This window comes from Zalophus californianus, chromosome 16 (assembly GCF_009762305.2).
Source record: "Zalophus californianus isolate mZalCal1 chromosome 16, mZalCal1.pri.v2, whole genome shotgun sequence".
Classification (NCBI taxonomy): domain Eukaryota; kingdom Metazoa; phylum Chordata; class Mammalia; order Carnivora; family Otariidae; genus Zalophus; species Zalophus californianus.
The window spans coordinates 60,891,657-60,907,742 of NC_045610.1; the positions used below are offsets into that span (position 1 = coordinate 60,891,657).

The following is a 16,086-nucleotide window of genomic DNA, read 5'->3' on the forward strand; positions in this document are numbered from 1 at the left end:
ACCGCATGTCCCACTGTGCCATCTGCTGGCGCTGGGGTCTCACCGTGGTGCAGGCGCGGCCGCAGAGGCGGCCAGGGTGGGGGCACTGCATGGGAGGCGCACGTCTCGTGCGGGCGCCCGTGCTGACGTGCCCCCTCCGCCCTCTCCGGGCCAGCGGGCAGCGCGGTGGCCTTCTCCCCCGGCAACCTCAGCACGAGCAGCAGTGCGAGCAGCACCCTGGGCAGCCCCGAGAACGAGGAGTACATCCTGTCCTTCGAGACCATCGACAAGATGCGCCGCGTCAGCTCCTACTCTGCCCTCAACTCCCTCATCGGTGAGTGCCGCGCCCGGTTCCCGCCTGCCCCGCCCGCCGCGGCACCCAGGGCTCGCCCGCCATGCGCGCCAGGCCACGGGACGCGGGGACCATCCTAGTCGGACAGCAAGCGTTAACTGGAGTGTGGAGGTGCGGGGTATGTGTGCTGCAGGCAACCGGAAGTTCCAGGCCCTTTCACTTCGCTCTGATGATATGTACGGGCCGTTGTGGGCCGGTGCGGGAAAGCTGCCAGAAGCTTCTGTGTGCCATAGCCCGGCGGCTGTCCCTGGGGTCATCTGCCCCAGGAGAGCCCCTGTCTGACCCAGCCCGGCGGGCCTGTCCCGCTCCGACCGCCCAGCGTGGCTTCCCAGGCCTCAGCTGGAGTTTTAGTTAATGTTGAGAAACGCTCTACATGTAGAAACGTAGGGACGCTAATGTCACGCCCCTCCACGTGTGTTTTGTTCCTGACTTAAGGAATCACAAATAGAGCCGAATCCCCCAGCTTGTCCACGGCGTCCACGCTCATTTACTGTCCGTGAGCCCCCAAAGCACGGGTGCCCCTCACAGGCCGCAGACTTGGGGGGAGCCCTGTCCTACGGCTCGCATCCCACGGGGTGGCTCCTTCTCGCTGCTTTCTGTGCCGGGCGCTGTTCTGCTGCTCCACCAGCCCCTCCTCGTCTTCCAGGGTTGACTTACCCACTCTGCGGGCTGAAGGCCTAACCCTGAGTCCTCCCTCCAACCATCACAGGATTGTTCAGACCATTTCTTCCGAGGTCAGCTTCGGCACCTTACGTTGTTCTGAGATGCCCGTCTCAGTTGAATGTTCTCACTCCATGGAGCTGTGCAGTGTTCTCCTGACTTCGCAGCCTCTGTTGTCTCTGGACACGGGCCCCTTGTTCTCCTGTTGCTGTTTGTGTACTTCTGCTCCTTATTCGCGATTAACCCCGCAATCGTTACCCTGGTATCTCCAAGTCCCAACTTCTGCTTTGTTGATTTCTGCATTAGATCTGTATGTTTTGTTCTGGTAACTTTGTTTCATTATTCCTTCTCTTTTCTTTCACTTCTCTCCGTTGTTTGTTTTCATTTCTGGAGTTGAGAATGGAAATAGCTGGTGCACTGGCGCTCTTTCCTGTGTTCCGACGCCAGCATTCACATCTGTGATCTCCCTGTCTGCTGATGCCCCCTGATGCCCACGTTCTAAGTCATCGGCTTATTTCTGTGGCGAGCCCTGTGCCCTAGCGTTACACTCTCCGCACCGCGTGGTGATGGTGGTATTTCTGACTTTCGGCCATGATCTGGAGGGGGCAGGGCCGTGGTCCCTGCGTGAACCACACCAGTCTGCCCCTCTGCTGGAGCAAGGCTCAGGACGTCTGCCATGATCCCTGCAGGTCGAGTCCATGTGGTGTCCCCTCAGGGCCTGGATGGGCTGTGGGTTTCAGACGTGGCCACTGTGCCCCCCAGGGTGGCAGGAACCGGAAAGGGATCTTTGCTCACCAAACATGCCCACCCACCAAGAACTTAGCTCAAAAATACCAATGTGAATTGTCCATCTAAACAGAAATAACATCACAGATTTGTGCGTTTGGCTGTTTGCTAAAATATCCCAAGTGCCCAGGAGGCATAGGGCTGATGCTCGGCATGAACACGGGTTCTGCTAACTCACCAGTAAAATACATTCTGAGTGTCATTGGCAAGGTGTTTGTTTTGAACTAGAACATGTTCTTTTAACATACTCAACATTGTGTATAGTGGCTAAGTTCCCAGGCTGGCCCCACAGGAGTCTCTTAAAACCCAGGGTGATATGAATCTGAATTAGTACTTCTGTGTATGTATCAACAATGAAAAAACATGAAGTAACAGGAGAAACTCAGGGAAACAGAAATGTGCCGTGCTGACCCACCAGCCAGGTGAACTTGGCCGCTGCACCCCCTTCCCCACCCTCCCCGCCCCAGAGTCAGGGCGACCCGTGCCTCCCACCCTCTCGCCAGAGCAGGGGTCGGCAGGCATCCTCTGCAGAAGACCAGATAGCGCACATTTTCAGCCTTGCAGGCGGCACACAAATAGCCACAAGGGGGCAGGTGAACAAATGAATCGGGCCACGTTCCAGTCAGCCTTTACTTAGGAACTAGAACGCAAATTTCACAAAATAGTCACAAGTCACACTTTTTTTTCCGAACCACTTAAAAAGTGTAAAAACTATTCTTACTTTGCAAGCCATATAAAAAGCAGGCAGTCCGTCGTTTGCCCTCAGGACCCCCAGAGCCCACGTGTAGGACACGACCTTCCTGCCCTGCGGGGTCCCGCAGCGTCCCCTGCTGCTCTTTCTCAGGATGTGCAGGCTCATTCATTCATTCAACCACGTTCTAAGTGCCGCCAGTGTGCCCGGCTTCCAGAACACGCCGCCATGGAAGAAGTAAGCACAGAAACGCCGCAGACCTTGAAGCCGGTTGCCACACCGGGCATCTCCACTCCCGCCCCACCTTCACTGCGGGAACCACAGTGGACTCGGGGCCTCAGCCCAGAGCCAGGTGTCGTCTGTGACTCCTCTCTGTTCCCTCACCCCTGCAACCCGGCCTCGCTACCCAGGCCAGCATCCCCCTGCACTGGCTCCTGCAGGATTCTCCTGAGTGGCCTCCCTGTTGCCTTCCTCGGGGCCTCGTCCTGACTGCGTCCTGCCACGCGGCACATGTCCCGGTGCCTTGGAGTCCCGCCGTCCAGCACTGCCTGCATCCAAGGGTGCGAATCCGCTCTGCGGTCCCGTTCACACGCGTGGCTGGTCGTCAAGAGAAGAAATTGTTAAGATGGTCACACCAGCTTCCGAACTCGCAGAAACACGGTTTCTGTCACATGTCAGATGGAACTGGTGCGAGAAGGATTGAAGTCATGTGTCGTCAAGGGACCACTGAGAGCTTTCATCAGAAGGTCCCCGTTGTCTGCAGCACGTTGCCTTCTCTGGGGTTTAAAGACCGCGTGTGCTGGCCGAGGCAACAGCAGTTTCAGGCCGCGTCACAGGGCACGTGTGGAGTTGTGCCATGCACCTGAGGTGGGACTCCTGCCTGGGACACAGCGCCGCCCTCTGATGAGTGGACACCACCCTGTCCTGGGTGCTGGCGGGGGAAGCGGGTCTCGGCGGTGCAAGGATGAAGAATGTCACCGGAGGCCACGTCAGGCCGACAGCAGAGCAGCTGCCCGGGAAGAGGCAGGTACTGTCCGTCTCCAGGCCGCACGGTGCAGCCCCTCCCGCCGCTGCCCTGCCTGCAGTCTTCCTCCAGAGAGCTGGCAGCCCATCACCCCTACCTTCTTGCTCACAGTTTCTGACTCCGGAGAAAGCTGAGTGTTATCTGTGTATCATTCAAATCTTTGAAAACTTGAGTGGAAAAGTTCTAAAATGAGCTGGAGTTGACGGAGCTGCCTCATGCATATTCCATGAGATAGCGCTGCCACCCACCGCACGCGCTCGGAATGTGTCACCCACTGAGCCCCGTCGCCTGCAGCTCTCGCTTGAAGGCAGTTTTTTCTTTCATTTCAACCAAAGGACGGCAGTCTCTCTAGTCTCTCACTGAATATTGCAAAAGAGGTTTTCAAAACCATGGCAACCTAGGGATGTCCACTTATTCCCACCTTTTCCCGGAATGCCAGGCCCTCCAGCTCCCCTCCCAGCCCCCTCCCTGCTCTGTCGCTGCAGGCACTCCCCGTGGTCTCGCCTGCTCTCCGCATGTCCAGGAGCAAATTCCCCAGAAGGGACCTGGGCTTCCCTTGACCCCCCCTGGATCCCCAGCACCTGACGCTGCCAGCCTGGTGTCCGTAGGGCTGTGCCGGGACCCGGTCTCCATAGCCCCTCACCTCTGGAACCCCACATGTCTCTGGCTCACCAGCCATCTGGCCTGACTCCCTCGTGGGCCCCCAGTAGGTGCTCCCCATCTCTGGGCCCCCGCACCCTAGGACCGGTCTCAGCACACGGCATGCCAGGACCCCCATCAGATCTTGCCTACGTGTCTACAGACTGCCAGGCTTATCCGATGGCAGCCAAGCACAGAAGCCTCCGTGAAAACCGAACTTGCTGTCAGCTCCCGACTCAAGTCCTTGTTCCTGCAGACAGCCCTCACCTTCATCATCAGCCCTCCCGCTGCACCCACTGCTGTGTCCTCCTCCCTCGGGCTGGATGCTGGCCTCTGAGCGAGGCACGGACAGCCTCTCTGACGTTGCTGCGTGGCCTCTCCAAACCAGCAGCGCCTGGTCCTCGCTGCCGGTGACATTCTGCATTCCCATGGCGGGGAGGGAGGAGGAGGGTCCCTGACCCACCGTGATAGGACCTCGCCATCTTTATTACTAGGTTTTGGTGCAGCTGCCGTTTCTTGCTCCCCTGGGCTGCAGGCAGCCCCGCAGGCCCCTCCTGCTCTGAGCCTCACCACGTCGGAGTGCCCGGAGGTGGGAGTGGGGCGGGTGGGGAGACACAGCCCGCGCCTGTGCTGACAGCGGGGCCCGTATGACGCACCCCTCCTGCCTGCCCCCGGGCCACCCTCCCGCCCCGGCCTTTCAGTCACCCTGCTGCACGCCCCGGGTCCTGGGGGGCAGGGACGGTCCCTCTGCTTCTTCACAGGAGTGAGTCACAGCCTGGAGGGAGTGAGGTGGGGTCATTTCTCTTCTGGGGATTCGGGAGCAGACTGCGGTGGCCGTGAGCACTCTCACCGCCAAAGCACTTGCTGGCCGCGGTCAGGGGCCTGGCCCAGGTGTGGGACGACCACACCCCTGCCCCCATTCTTCTGCAGACACCCCTACCCCATCCTGCGAAGTTCTGTGACCATTGATGCCACCTGGAGTGTCTTCCCATAGTGACGTCTCCAAGCTGGAGCTGGGCTGGGGGGGGGGGGAGAGTGAGGGGTCAAGCTCTCACCGGCCTGGAGCCTGCCCCCACCTGGCTGTGCGCCCAGAGCTGGGCCCAAGTTCCTGCTCAGAACCTGGGGGTTAGGGCCAGTGCCCTCAGGGCACAGAGAGGAGCAGAGGGACGGAGTTGGAGCCACGGGCACTGCCCACACCACTGGAGAAGGAGGCCTGGCAAGCAGAGCCACCTTCCCATCGGCCCCTGGCGGCCCTGCTCAGGTTGAGGCCATCTGTCCCTGTTCCATCATGACCGGCCAGGAAGTAGCATCTCCTCTCTCTCGCTCTGCCTCCCTATGACCTCGAGAAGTCCTAACATAGGAGGCCTTTGTGAGCCCCCAGCAGCCCTGGGGACCCCAGAGCTGCGAGCTCTGAGCACAAAGAGCAGAGGGGCCAGGAGAGTGCAGGGCCCCATCAACCAGGAGGAGGGGAGCGCGGTTGTCTCCAGAGGAGCTGCGCACGATCCCAGGGAAGGTTTTACAGCCCATTAGTTTGATTTCTCGCTGCCGGGGAACGGTGGTGAGAGAGCGAATGGCGTTGTTTTCTGACGCCACAACATCAGTTATATTTTTATGGCCATAATGCCTGATTAAAGGCCATTATTACGTGTGTCTGGTAGGGACCCTGAGGAACATGGCAGACGGGATTATGCACACAGGGTGGCTGCCCGGTCTAGACGATGCTCCAGCCTCAGGACCTTGGGGCCAGGACTGCTCATGCCTCCCGTGGGCAGAAGGACGAAGCGATGGGGGCTCCTGAAGGGGCTCCATCACCAGCAGCAGCCCAGCGACGGGGTTTCATACATAGAGGGGTGAGGGCAGCGGCCCCAGGCTTTGGGCGCCGGTTGCTGGACAGGGTAGAGGCTCTCGGCCCACGTCAGCTCTTAGAGCATCAGCGTCAGGGACCCATGAGACCTGGGGAATGAGTGGCAAGCTCCAGCTTCTCCTTTCTCTGAGCTGCTCTGCCAGCCCGGGGCTTCTGAGATCCAGAGCTGGCCACAGAGCGCCGAGCAAATTTTCCTACATCTTATGCTGTTTAGAAAGTTGTAGCCGTTGCTCTGAAAAATAAATGTGAAGCCATTAGTTATGATCTTTTATTACTTTTGGTCTAGACGTGGAAATAGGTTCTCCGCGCTCATGAGGAAGGAGTTGAGTGAGTGCCAGACGCAGGCGCCCTTTCCGAGCATTTAACAACCTAGAAGCCTCCCTGGCCTCCAGAGGGTTGACTCAGGCGTCCTGCGGCACCCCCCGGGGGGCTCCAGCCGCCGCCGCACTCCTAAACAACCTTGCGTTGGGTTGGCAGCAGCTTTACAAGCAGGGCGGCCGAGGGCATGGCGGCCAGACTGAGGGACGGGGTAAAATGCACAGACCACTTCTCTCTGCCAGTTTCGTGTTTTCACCAGCAAATACACCATTCATTGTGGCCAAAGACCCTGGCAAAAGTTAGAGCCTTTTCATTCTTTGTTGATTCACAACTGTTATATCAAAGTCAAAATCTTCTGCAAAAAAAGGCCACAACAGTAATAAAAATCAAAATTCTGTGACAGGACGGATGGTAACGGCCACCATGTCCCACACTTCCTCGGTGCATGGCATGCCTCACCTTTACTGGCGCTGGTCTGGTGCCGCCACGCCCTGTACCCCCTCCTCACGTTTACGCCAGAGGCACTGCTGAGCGAGGGTCTGGTTGGACGGTGGCTGCTCTTTGTTTGGCACACGGGTAACAAGCACCTTAGTGCTGCATCCCCACCCTCCCCGCCTCGGGTGTTGTGACAGTGTGGCAGGGGTCTGTCATCTGCAGCGCACCCCCTTGCCGCTGTCTGTCCCATGGTGGCCACGCTTCGGGGAAGTTGAGCCCAAAACTAATGGAGGGGGGGTAGACTTTCACACAGTGGCTGTGATGAGATTGAGGGGCCTTCCCAGAGCCTCTGGGTCAGTGGTGATGAAGAGGACCCCCCGCCCCACGCGGGGGCTGGTTCTCCTTTCCCTTCTGAGCGCACTACCTCCTTGAGAGTGACTGCCCGGTCCCTGTAGGCCATGATCCCACAGCCCTCGTGCAGGTGACGTGGGGGCCACAACTTCGTGGAAACGGTGCTTACGTCGTGCAGGGTGCAGTTCCTGCCAGCAGGCACTCTGCCACAATACAAAAGTGGGTTTTAGGAAATGCTCCCAGAGTTCCTCAGACTTTGGTCATAAATCTGGATGGCTGTCCTACAGCCGTGGAGTCAGGGTCGAAGGTGTTCATCTGGTCCTGTCTCTAAGTTAAAGCGTGAGGGGAAACAGCGCACATTTCCACATGGGTCACTCACCCTGACACGGGCTTCCCTCCAAGCGAGACATCTCACCGACCAGAGTCCAGATTCGTACGGAGCCAGCCCTGGTCTCCGGAGGGGAACGCTGTCCGACCCCCAGGGCCACGAAGCCCACATGAGCCGCCGTCTGCACACACGCGGGCTCCAGAGCAGGCTGCTGGTGGCACCTCCCGTCCCAGGCAGCACGGCCATACCCTTCCGCACAGTCAGCGCAAGGCCAGCGCGAGAGAGACGGGGCCTCCTCCATCCCTGCGGCAGCAGGTGTGCGGCTGTGCGGGCGTGAAGCGGTGCCGCCTCCACCTCCGGAGGAGAGGCTGTGGGCTGAGGTGAGCGAAGGAGCCTGACCCTGCGCCTCATCCAGTCTGCCTTTGATTTGAATGGTCGGGTGCAGCCCGTCCCGTGTGAACAGCCGTGTTTATGAAGAGACGCTCCATCCCCGACAGACGTCCTCGGTGCTCTTCTCCATCCCTCACCCACGCGAGAGGGGCTGTGCTAGGAGCTGGACAGCCCAATGACCTGGGGTCGTGGCTGATTCAGGTAGTGCTCTTCATCGCTCTCTGCGGCTGAACAAGCACTTGTCAACAAACCATCCGGCTCCCCCAGATAAAAAGGATGCAGTTACATGCTGCTGTCTCCAGCTCGTCATGCCATCCCTGAGAGCAGGGCGCTCCCTGTGTCTGGCCCCCAGCTTCCCCTCAGCAGTGAGCAAGGGTGCGGCATCCACACTGCACTCCCCGCTCCTGGCCCCAGCTCACACCACCGCTCCCCGGGCTGCCCTTCCCCTTCCTTGCCTGTGCAGACCCCGTTCCGCGGCCTCCCCTCCCAGAGGCCTGCACCTGGCCCCACCTGCCCTGTCCCCTTGGCCTCTGAGCCGCCCCGCTGTCCTCTGACTTGCACACCCAGGTCGTGGTCATGCCGCTTCTCCAAAAGCTCTGTGCATTCCTGTCACCTCCATGCCAGTCCGTTGTTTGCTCTGCTGACTTCCCTTTAAGAAAGTCTTTGCCAGGAGAACAGTCCTGCTTCCCCTCCAAAGCCCCCTGTACTCCTCTTCCATAAAGCTGTCCTGGCTCCTGACGGAAGGAATCATCTTCCTGGAGCCACCACGGCAGTAATGTTGTAGACGCGGCATTGGCCTGAATGTCAGACAAGGGCGCATTTGAATCCTTCATCCTTTGGACCCTGGGCCTCACCGTCCCTCTGTTATGCCCAGGATAGTGCCAGTGGCTGAGGTCATGAGGGTCAAATAGGGCTGAACGCCCCCGGGGAAGGCCCTCAGTGACATTCCTTCCTTCACGTCTGTGACGCACCCTGTCCAGGTTTACATCCTGTCTCATCTGCCGTGGCATCCAGCTCTGCAGACAGGACCTTGTGTAGCCTGGTGGGAACCTGGAGGGCTTGGGTCACGTCATATACCCCCTTTGCGATTTCCTGGGAACTCAGGACAGTACCATGTGTGGTGTGTGGACAAGACTCAGTGAGTCACAGCCCAGAGCACGCCCTGAATGCGAGAAGGGTGTACATGGGACTCCTATCCAACACTCGTAGCTCACGTAGGCCATGATGGCTCCTAGAAACCTAGGCGTGAAATCGAGTGGTCCTCAGGATCTAGGTAGAAGCCAGAGCTTCAAGGAAGGCCAGCCTTTTCTAACTCGCTTTTCCTTCTAGAAAGATCCAGTCTCAGAAGATGAAGTCATCAAGCCTATTTACCAGCTGGGATTCCTGAATTTCTGGGCCCCTGACCAGACAACACAATACAAGCCTCCCATAGCCCCAGCTCTTTAAAGCATCTGTTCCCGGCAGCAACTAGGTCTTCAGAAGCCAGCCAAGCACACACGGGCAGCTATTTATTACTAAAACGTCCCATTTCTCTTTCCTAGGAGTTTCCTTTAACAGTGTTTACACTCAGATTTGGAGAGTCTTACTGCATCTGGCTGCAGACCCCTACCCAGATGTATCTGACTTGGCCATGAAGGTGCTCAACAGCATCGCCTACAAGGTATGTGTGACGGCATTCCCGGCAAAGCCTCCGAGTTCCTGGCCTTAGTTACGGATATTCATGCGGGGAACCCCAGGCGCAGTGAGGTCCACACCATGGTTTAGAGACGTCCAACAAGCTCTTCACAGTGTACCCTGACCTCTGTTTACGGGTAGCTTCCGTTGGGGCGCCGTCCTGCTTTGACTTAATGGTCGGTATTGGGGCACCAGGACAGTAGGTAAGGACTGCCGTTACCCTTGTGATCTTGTCAGGGTCTGTGTGGTCTGTAGCAATGTCCCCTTTCATTCGCAATACCAGTGATTTATGGTTCCTCTCACTCACAACCGTTCTGGCTCAAGGAAACCTTAAAGAACCAGCTTTTGGTTTCGTTACTATTTCTTTGTTGCTTTTTGCATTCCTTTCTATCAATACCTCTTTTTATCTTCATTACCCCCTTCCTTTTGTTTATCCTGAGTGTAACTTGCTCGTCTGATTCCAGTCTCTTCAGATGGAAGCTAAGGTCATTGCCTTTGCCTGAAAGCTTGTGACGCACAGAGGTGCCTCGAGACCTTGTTTTCTCTCTGAGGCGTAGGACGGCCCCCTGGCCGTGGCCAGCCCAGCCATGGCCGGCACGTGGTCATCAGGTGCTCCAGTCACCCTCCCCTCACCCTTGGTTATTCTGGTCATGATGAAACCAGTATTCGGCTTCTATAAGTTTATTTTTTCAGTGGCTTTTATGTATTTAACCTTACAGAAAATCAACCTGAATTATTTAAAAATATAATCTCAGTGCCTAATCTTAAAATTTAACGACTGTAAATTCATTGCAGTGGACCTGATGTTAGGGTGTCAAATGCATTCCTCTTAGGATCTCTCTCTAGCACGTAAAGCATAGAAACCACATCTCCATGTATTTTTCGATTATGTGTCAAGTGTGTAGGTATGAGCCACAGACTCCCCTCACCCCCCTTTATGGTAATTAAACACCGTATGTATAATTGCTCCTACCAGGCAAAGCCGCGCTTGCAGATTGCAGGAACCAGAAACAGCCTTTCGTGCCTTTGGAACAGCACTCTCTAATGGATGCTTAAAAGTGGCAGGTGGCTTTCTGCCCACTGTGCTGATCTAGACCGACGCACATCCCAGTGCACGTGGCTGGCACACCCACGGGCGCGCCCAAGCGGAAGGACAGAGATCAGAGTGGGCCTCCGCTCGAGTCCATGCTTTCCGGAAGCCTTGCTCGGGCACAACACAGTCTGTGCGTGAGAGTCTGAGTGTGTGTCCGTGTGTGTATCTGTGTGTGTTCATTTTTAAGAGGAAACACTGCTGCTGAAAGATTTGGAAGCGCAAACATGAAGGAAACATTTTTTTGTCCTCAATTTAATTTCAAAAATGTCTTGCTCTCTAGTAACTAACAGGATTACATTTCAGTTTACAGAGAAATGGACCTATTTTTGATATTCAGCTCTGAAGGCAGATTTTTGTTCATCACAGTCAAAACAGCCTTATTACTCTGGAATACCCCATAGAATTCTGTATTCAAATATAGAAATTGCTACCAGCTCAAGAACCCACACAGCTCAAGAGCTATGGCCTAATTTCAAGTATTTGCATCCCCTTTCCACACAGGCTGGGGGTTTGCATTTTGCCTGCAGTTTTTATTATGGAAAATTTCAAACCACGTGGAAGTACAAAGAAGAGCATGGTGACCCCCGGGAACCGTGTCGGCCCCAGCGACCTCCCTGGTGCCACCCCTGTCATCTGTGGTTTGGGGAGAACACCCGGAAGGAAATTTCAAGCTACAGGGATTCAAATGTCAGGGTCACGTGCAATAATAATCACTACTTTTAATAGTTATGAGAAAATTTATAAGCACATAAACTCACCTAAAAATAGTCCACCAGCGACTCCACACCCAAGGAATGAGCATGCGGTTGCCGCACCTGCTGTGGGACACACGCAGCCGGGTGCGACGGAGATCAGAGGTCGGTCTGCGCGGTTGGAGGCTGAACACCTTTCTTATAGACTGAAGGCCTAAGCGACCAAGAAACACAACCAAGGTTGAGATCGTCCCCAAAACAGCGCCTTCTAAAGTACCCACGAAAACTGCGAGTAAAACGCAGTTCATACATTTGTAGCATCAGCTTCTTAACATGTCTTTTAAAATCCTCTCCTCGTGCAGGGACTCTCTCCTCCTCCAGGGTGGCAGCCTCAACTAGCACCTGCGGAGCCGCTGTGCTCACCCCGAATCCGATTTCACACAGTGAATTTGCAGTTAGCTTCCAGGCCAGCGACACGCGCAGAGCGCCTGATACGGGGACCCCTCACAGGCACCTCTGCATCCTTCTTTCCATGGGCTCCGTGGTCTGTGTGTAAACGTCCTGCCTTCTTTTCACACAAGTCCAACAGCTTTCAGCTCCCAGAGGTGGAGGTTCTGTGTCAGCATTTTACCCCTAGAACCATCCCTCTGCTGTTTGAAGGCCGCGGGCTCCCCAGCTCAGCACCTCCTCCCCGGAAGGCCCTCAGCTGCCCCCTACCCCGCGACTCAGAGCGCCAGTGCAGTCTGCACCTGTCCCAGGCCTCCGCCCCGCGTGCCCCCTGGCCTTCCCTGCCCCACTGCTTCCTGCCGCCTCCACCAGGAGGAGGGACTCCGAGAACGTCAGGCCAGGGCAGGTCCCGGGGGCGGGAAACCACAGCAGTCCTGGTGAACCGCTTGTGACCAGAGGCGTCTGCGTGTATAGTTTGAACCTTCTGGTGCACTTGCCTGTTCCCACCCCCCTGCAGACACAGGGGTGACAGTGTCATCCCTCAGACCAGCTTAGCTTACGGAAGTAGGTGCTGCCCCTATCTGAGAGTCACTGGCCCATGGGCCCTGCCAGGCCAGGTGCAGGAACAGCCCTAGGAGAGCTGGTCCCCTCGGGATTCAGGCCCAGTGGCTCTGGGGTGGCCTCTGGAAATCTGTTTCAGAGACTCTGCTCTGGGCCCTCTTGCGTGTCCTGCACAGGGACTCACGGCCACGAGGTACTGGGTGGCTGTCCAGGCCCATGGGTCCCATTCTAGCTCCATCAGCCTTCAGCCTGTTACTCACATCCCCCAGCCCGTCTGCGGAGCTGGGCTCGTTGTAGGCCCTGCATGATGGCAAATGCAGTAATCCTGTGAAGCAAAGCAAAATATTAGTGTCTGCTTCCTTCTCTGTCCTCCTTACTCTCTGCACATGCTGCTTCTCCGAGGTGCACTGGTCCTGGAAAGGCAGCTGGTGAGACACCCCCCGGCCTCAGCCCTGCTAGCTTCTCTTCCTGGGGGGCCAAAGACTGAGGCTTTTCTGATGCCCGTCGGGGACCGTGGCGCAGTGCCTCCTGGTCACCATCGCTGTTGCCACCGAACAGTCCCTAGGACTCAGCCTTCCAGAGGGAGGCTTATGTTATTTATCTAGGCACTACAGTTTACAGAAAAATTATTTCTTGGATCAGTAGACTCGTGCTTTTATAGGTGTCTCCTCTGTGACCAAGCAGCCAGGGGACTCAGCATCCTCCCTAGCCCCAGATTACCTCTGGATAATCCTGGTGGGAAGCGCCTTCTCACACATGAGTCCAGATCCTTGCCCTGAAGTTGATAGCACAGTTCCTGCAGGTACCACACTCCCCCCAGAAAAGAGCATCCAGAAGCCTGCGCCGGCGTCCTGAACCTAACTCTGTCCGGCCCAGTCAGGAAATCCGCTGTCCAAAGTCACCACACTGCTTTAGGGCCTTTTCTCTGCACTGGATCAGACATTGTGTGCCCTTGTGAGGTGACGTGTTCCGGTGGAAGAACCAGAGAGTAAGGGAGCTGGGGACAGAGTGGCCCGCCGCAGCCCCAGGCTCCTGCCCCCGACCCCCTGTTAGCTGCCCAGGGCAGGGAGCAAAGGTGGGCTCGTGTGTGCACACGTGTGTGCGTATGCACCTGCATGTGTCCCTGTGAACCGTTTCTGTGTTTGCACTGGGCCCAGAGAATGAATCTGACCTGAGAATTTGGCTTGTAGCAAAGTAATGGTTGCTGCCCTCTGAGAACTTGACCTGCAGCCGTGACCATCGCCTCCCTGCGGCCTTTGCTTGTGTGGTTTTGCCACCTGTCAGGGAGGGGGCCCCTGCCCCTCCAGTGGCTTCAGGGCCATGTCCTGGAGCAGAGGATAACAGGAAGTCTTCACCATGAGAAGGCGAGCAAAGGTGGAGTGTGTGCAGGGCGGACGGGGGCTCACGGCCAGGCCCAGTCCTCGGTTCGGAGCCTAAAAGTGTCGTTACCCTTCTGAAGCTGACCTTCTCTGGCAGTGTGCTCTCTGTGTGAAGCAATGGCTGGGACCAGCGCTGGAAGGAGCCACTCCAGACAGCCTCTGCGTCTCCCCAGCTCTCCACCTGCCCCTCGTACCCTGTGTCCCCAAACCCAGTCTGCCGACAGGCGGGTCCACTCACACTCACCCCTACGGGCCTACACCGCACACCTGATTAAGGTCAAGTCAAAGTCGGAGATCAGAGCCATTGGGCTAAAAAACAACTTCCTCGAAGCCTGAGCCTTGTGATCGCCAGTGTGAAGGCTGCCAGCATGCCCACTGCTCAGGATTTCTAACACGACACGGAAGGAGAGTTAAGTGGCAGCCGTGGATGTGGACAGCATGGACACGGGGCTGTGGATGCCCCTTCCCGGACGCCCCGGCAGAAGGACCAGGGCCCAGTTAGGCTGCGGGGCCTCCTGAGGGGCGGCAAGCTGGTGGCAGGCCCGGGAGAGGCAGGTGGGAGGGTCTTGGGGGCCACAGGGAGAGGGGGTGGGTTCCACTGAGTCTGGGGGCCGGCAGAGAGGGGATGGGTTCTGCTAAGGTCTGCATCTCAGCACAGAGGTTTTCTGTCTCCCCTGCCACCACCCCCATCTCTGGAACTTTGGGGAGACACATGGAAGTTGACAACTTCTTAGATTCTTCACTCTCCTTAGACCACTTAGGGGGTCGCTTGGCTCTTGGGTTTTGGGGGGAAGGGAGCTGGCCAGATAATTTAAATACAAAGCAAGTTCACAAACAATATAACTTTGGTAATTCAAAAGAAAAATTTTAATGATTTTTAAGGGTTGATTATCGTTCAGTTTTCTTGCTATTCTTCAGAGTGGTGGGTTATCAGGCAAACATTGATGTTCTGTAAGTGAACACTCTTATGGTTGTTTTGTTTTCTGCAGTTTTCTGTCTGTTGTCCGAATGCGGGAGGTACAGCATCCCGATTGCTGAGGGAGGGGTCAAAGCACACGAGGGTCCCCCAGGAGGGTGGTCCTACGTCATCACCCACAAAGGTCAAGGTTCTGTTTTGCCGGGCGGCAGCAGCTAGCTTTGTGACTGAATCTGGCACCGGCCACACTCAGGGAGCCCAGATGGCTGCCTCAACCACCACCTGTCCCGAGTGCCACCTGGGCGGCAGCGTCCACCCTCAGAGCCCCCTCACGTGGGGTGTCCAGAACCAGCAGGGCCCGCCCAGCCACCCTGGGCGCCCAGAGCAGAATGTCCAGGAGAGAACTTGGCAGATGGTGGGTCTGCCATCAGGCGAGTGGTAAACACCCTTGTTTGCTTGCGCTTCCTGATCACGTGTTCCTCCAGCAGATGTCTGGTTTCCCAATCCACACAAACCCTACTTCAGAAAATCAAAACTAAACGACTTCTCCCCTGAACGCTCATCTCAGGCTGGCACAAATCCTTTTCTTCAGTGAAATGTCAAATACGGCACATGTTTGTGGAGGAAGTTTCCGGAACCTGCTACCTCATCTCCATCCACAAAGTGCCGCATCCAGGGTGTGAGCCCCTGCCGTGGGAAGATGGAAAGTGAAGCCTGGGGTGGTGTTCTCAGCCATCCCGGGGTGGGGTGCCAGGGCCCCGAATCGCTGTTGACCCTGGCGCGGCCGCGTGGCTGAGGCAGGTGACTTCTAGAAAAGCGGAAGAACACAGTTTTACCTGCAGGGCCCTCCCATCGGCGGGCACCATCTCCTCAGTCAAGCGGCCTCTTCTCAGGTCATGAAGCCACCGTCCCTGCTGCTGCCCGTGGCCTCAGAGGTTACCAGCAGCTGACCGTCCATATCGCTTGTCCCTTTGCTCTTACAGGCCACAGTGAATGCCCGGCCCCAGCGCATCCTCACCACATCCTCGCTCACCCAGTCGGCGCCTGCCAGCCCCACCAACAAGGGCATCCACATCCACCAGGCAGGGTAAGTGGCCTGTGTCTCTCAAGGCGGCCCCTGGCTACAACTCTTCACTGCCTTCCTCTGACTTGAGCCTGACTTCTGTCACTCCTCAGAAGTTTATAAGCGAGGGTCTGTACACTGCTAGTCAGCCCCCAGCAGGCAGAGCCCCCTCTTACACCAGTGTCCACAGGCAGGAAGCCGCAAGCAGGTGCATGCCGCCGCGCCTTCCTAGGGCCCCAGCTGGTTTGGTTAGCTGGGTGCGGCTTGCCTGGGGCTCCCCCAGCTTTCTGGGGAAACAGTTCCTAGAACCTGCAGGCAGGGCCTGGAAGGGTCATCAGCTTCGGCAGCTGGTGTCTGGAGGCATGGGATGTGTCGGGTGAGTGAGGATGTTTTGGGCTCCTGACCCCGGATCCGTTGGCAGTGTCTAGGTAGGCAGTGTGAGGA

The 16,086-nt window shown here is 57.0% G+C and overlaps 1 protein-coding gene across 3 annotated transcripts in view; it reads left to right on the forward strand.

The window, feature by feature from the left end:
* The window catches only part of RPTOR (regulatory associated protein of MTOR complex 1), a 340,143-nt gene that overhangs the window by 288,342 nt on the left and 35,715 nt on the right, over window positions 1-16,086 (forward strand). For all 3 annotated transcript variants that reach the window (XM_027624605.2, XM_027624606.2, XM_027624607.2), the window contains 3 exons: window positions 155-313; window positions 9,359-9,477; window positions 15,563-15,666. In XM_027624605.2, the coding sequence (XP_027480406.1) occupies window positions 155-313; window positions 9,359-9,477; window positions 15,563-15,666 (382 nt within the window). The remainder of the gene's footprint in view (window positions 1-154; window positions 314-9,358; window positions 9,478-15,562; window positions 15,667-16,086) is intronic.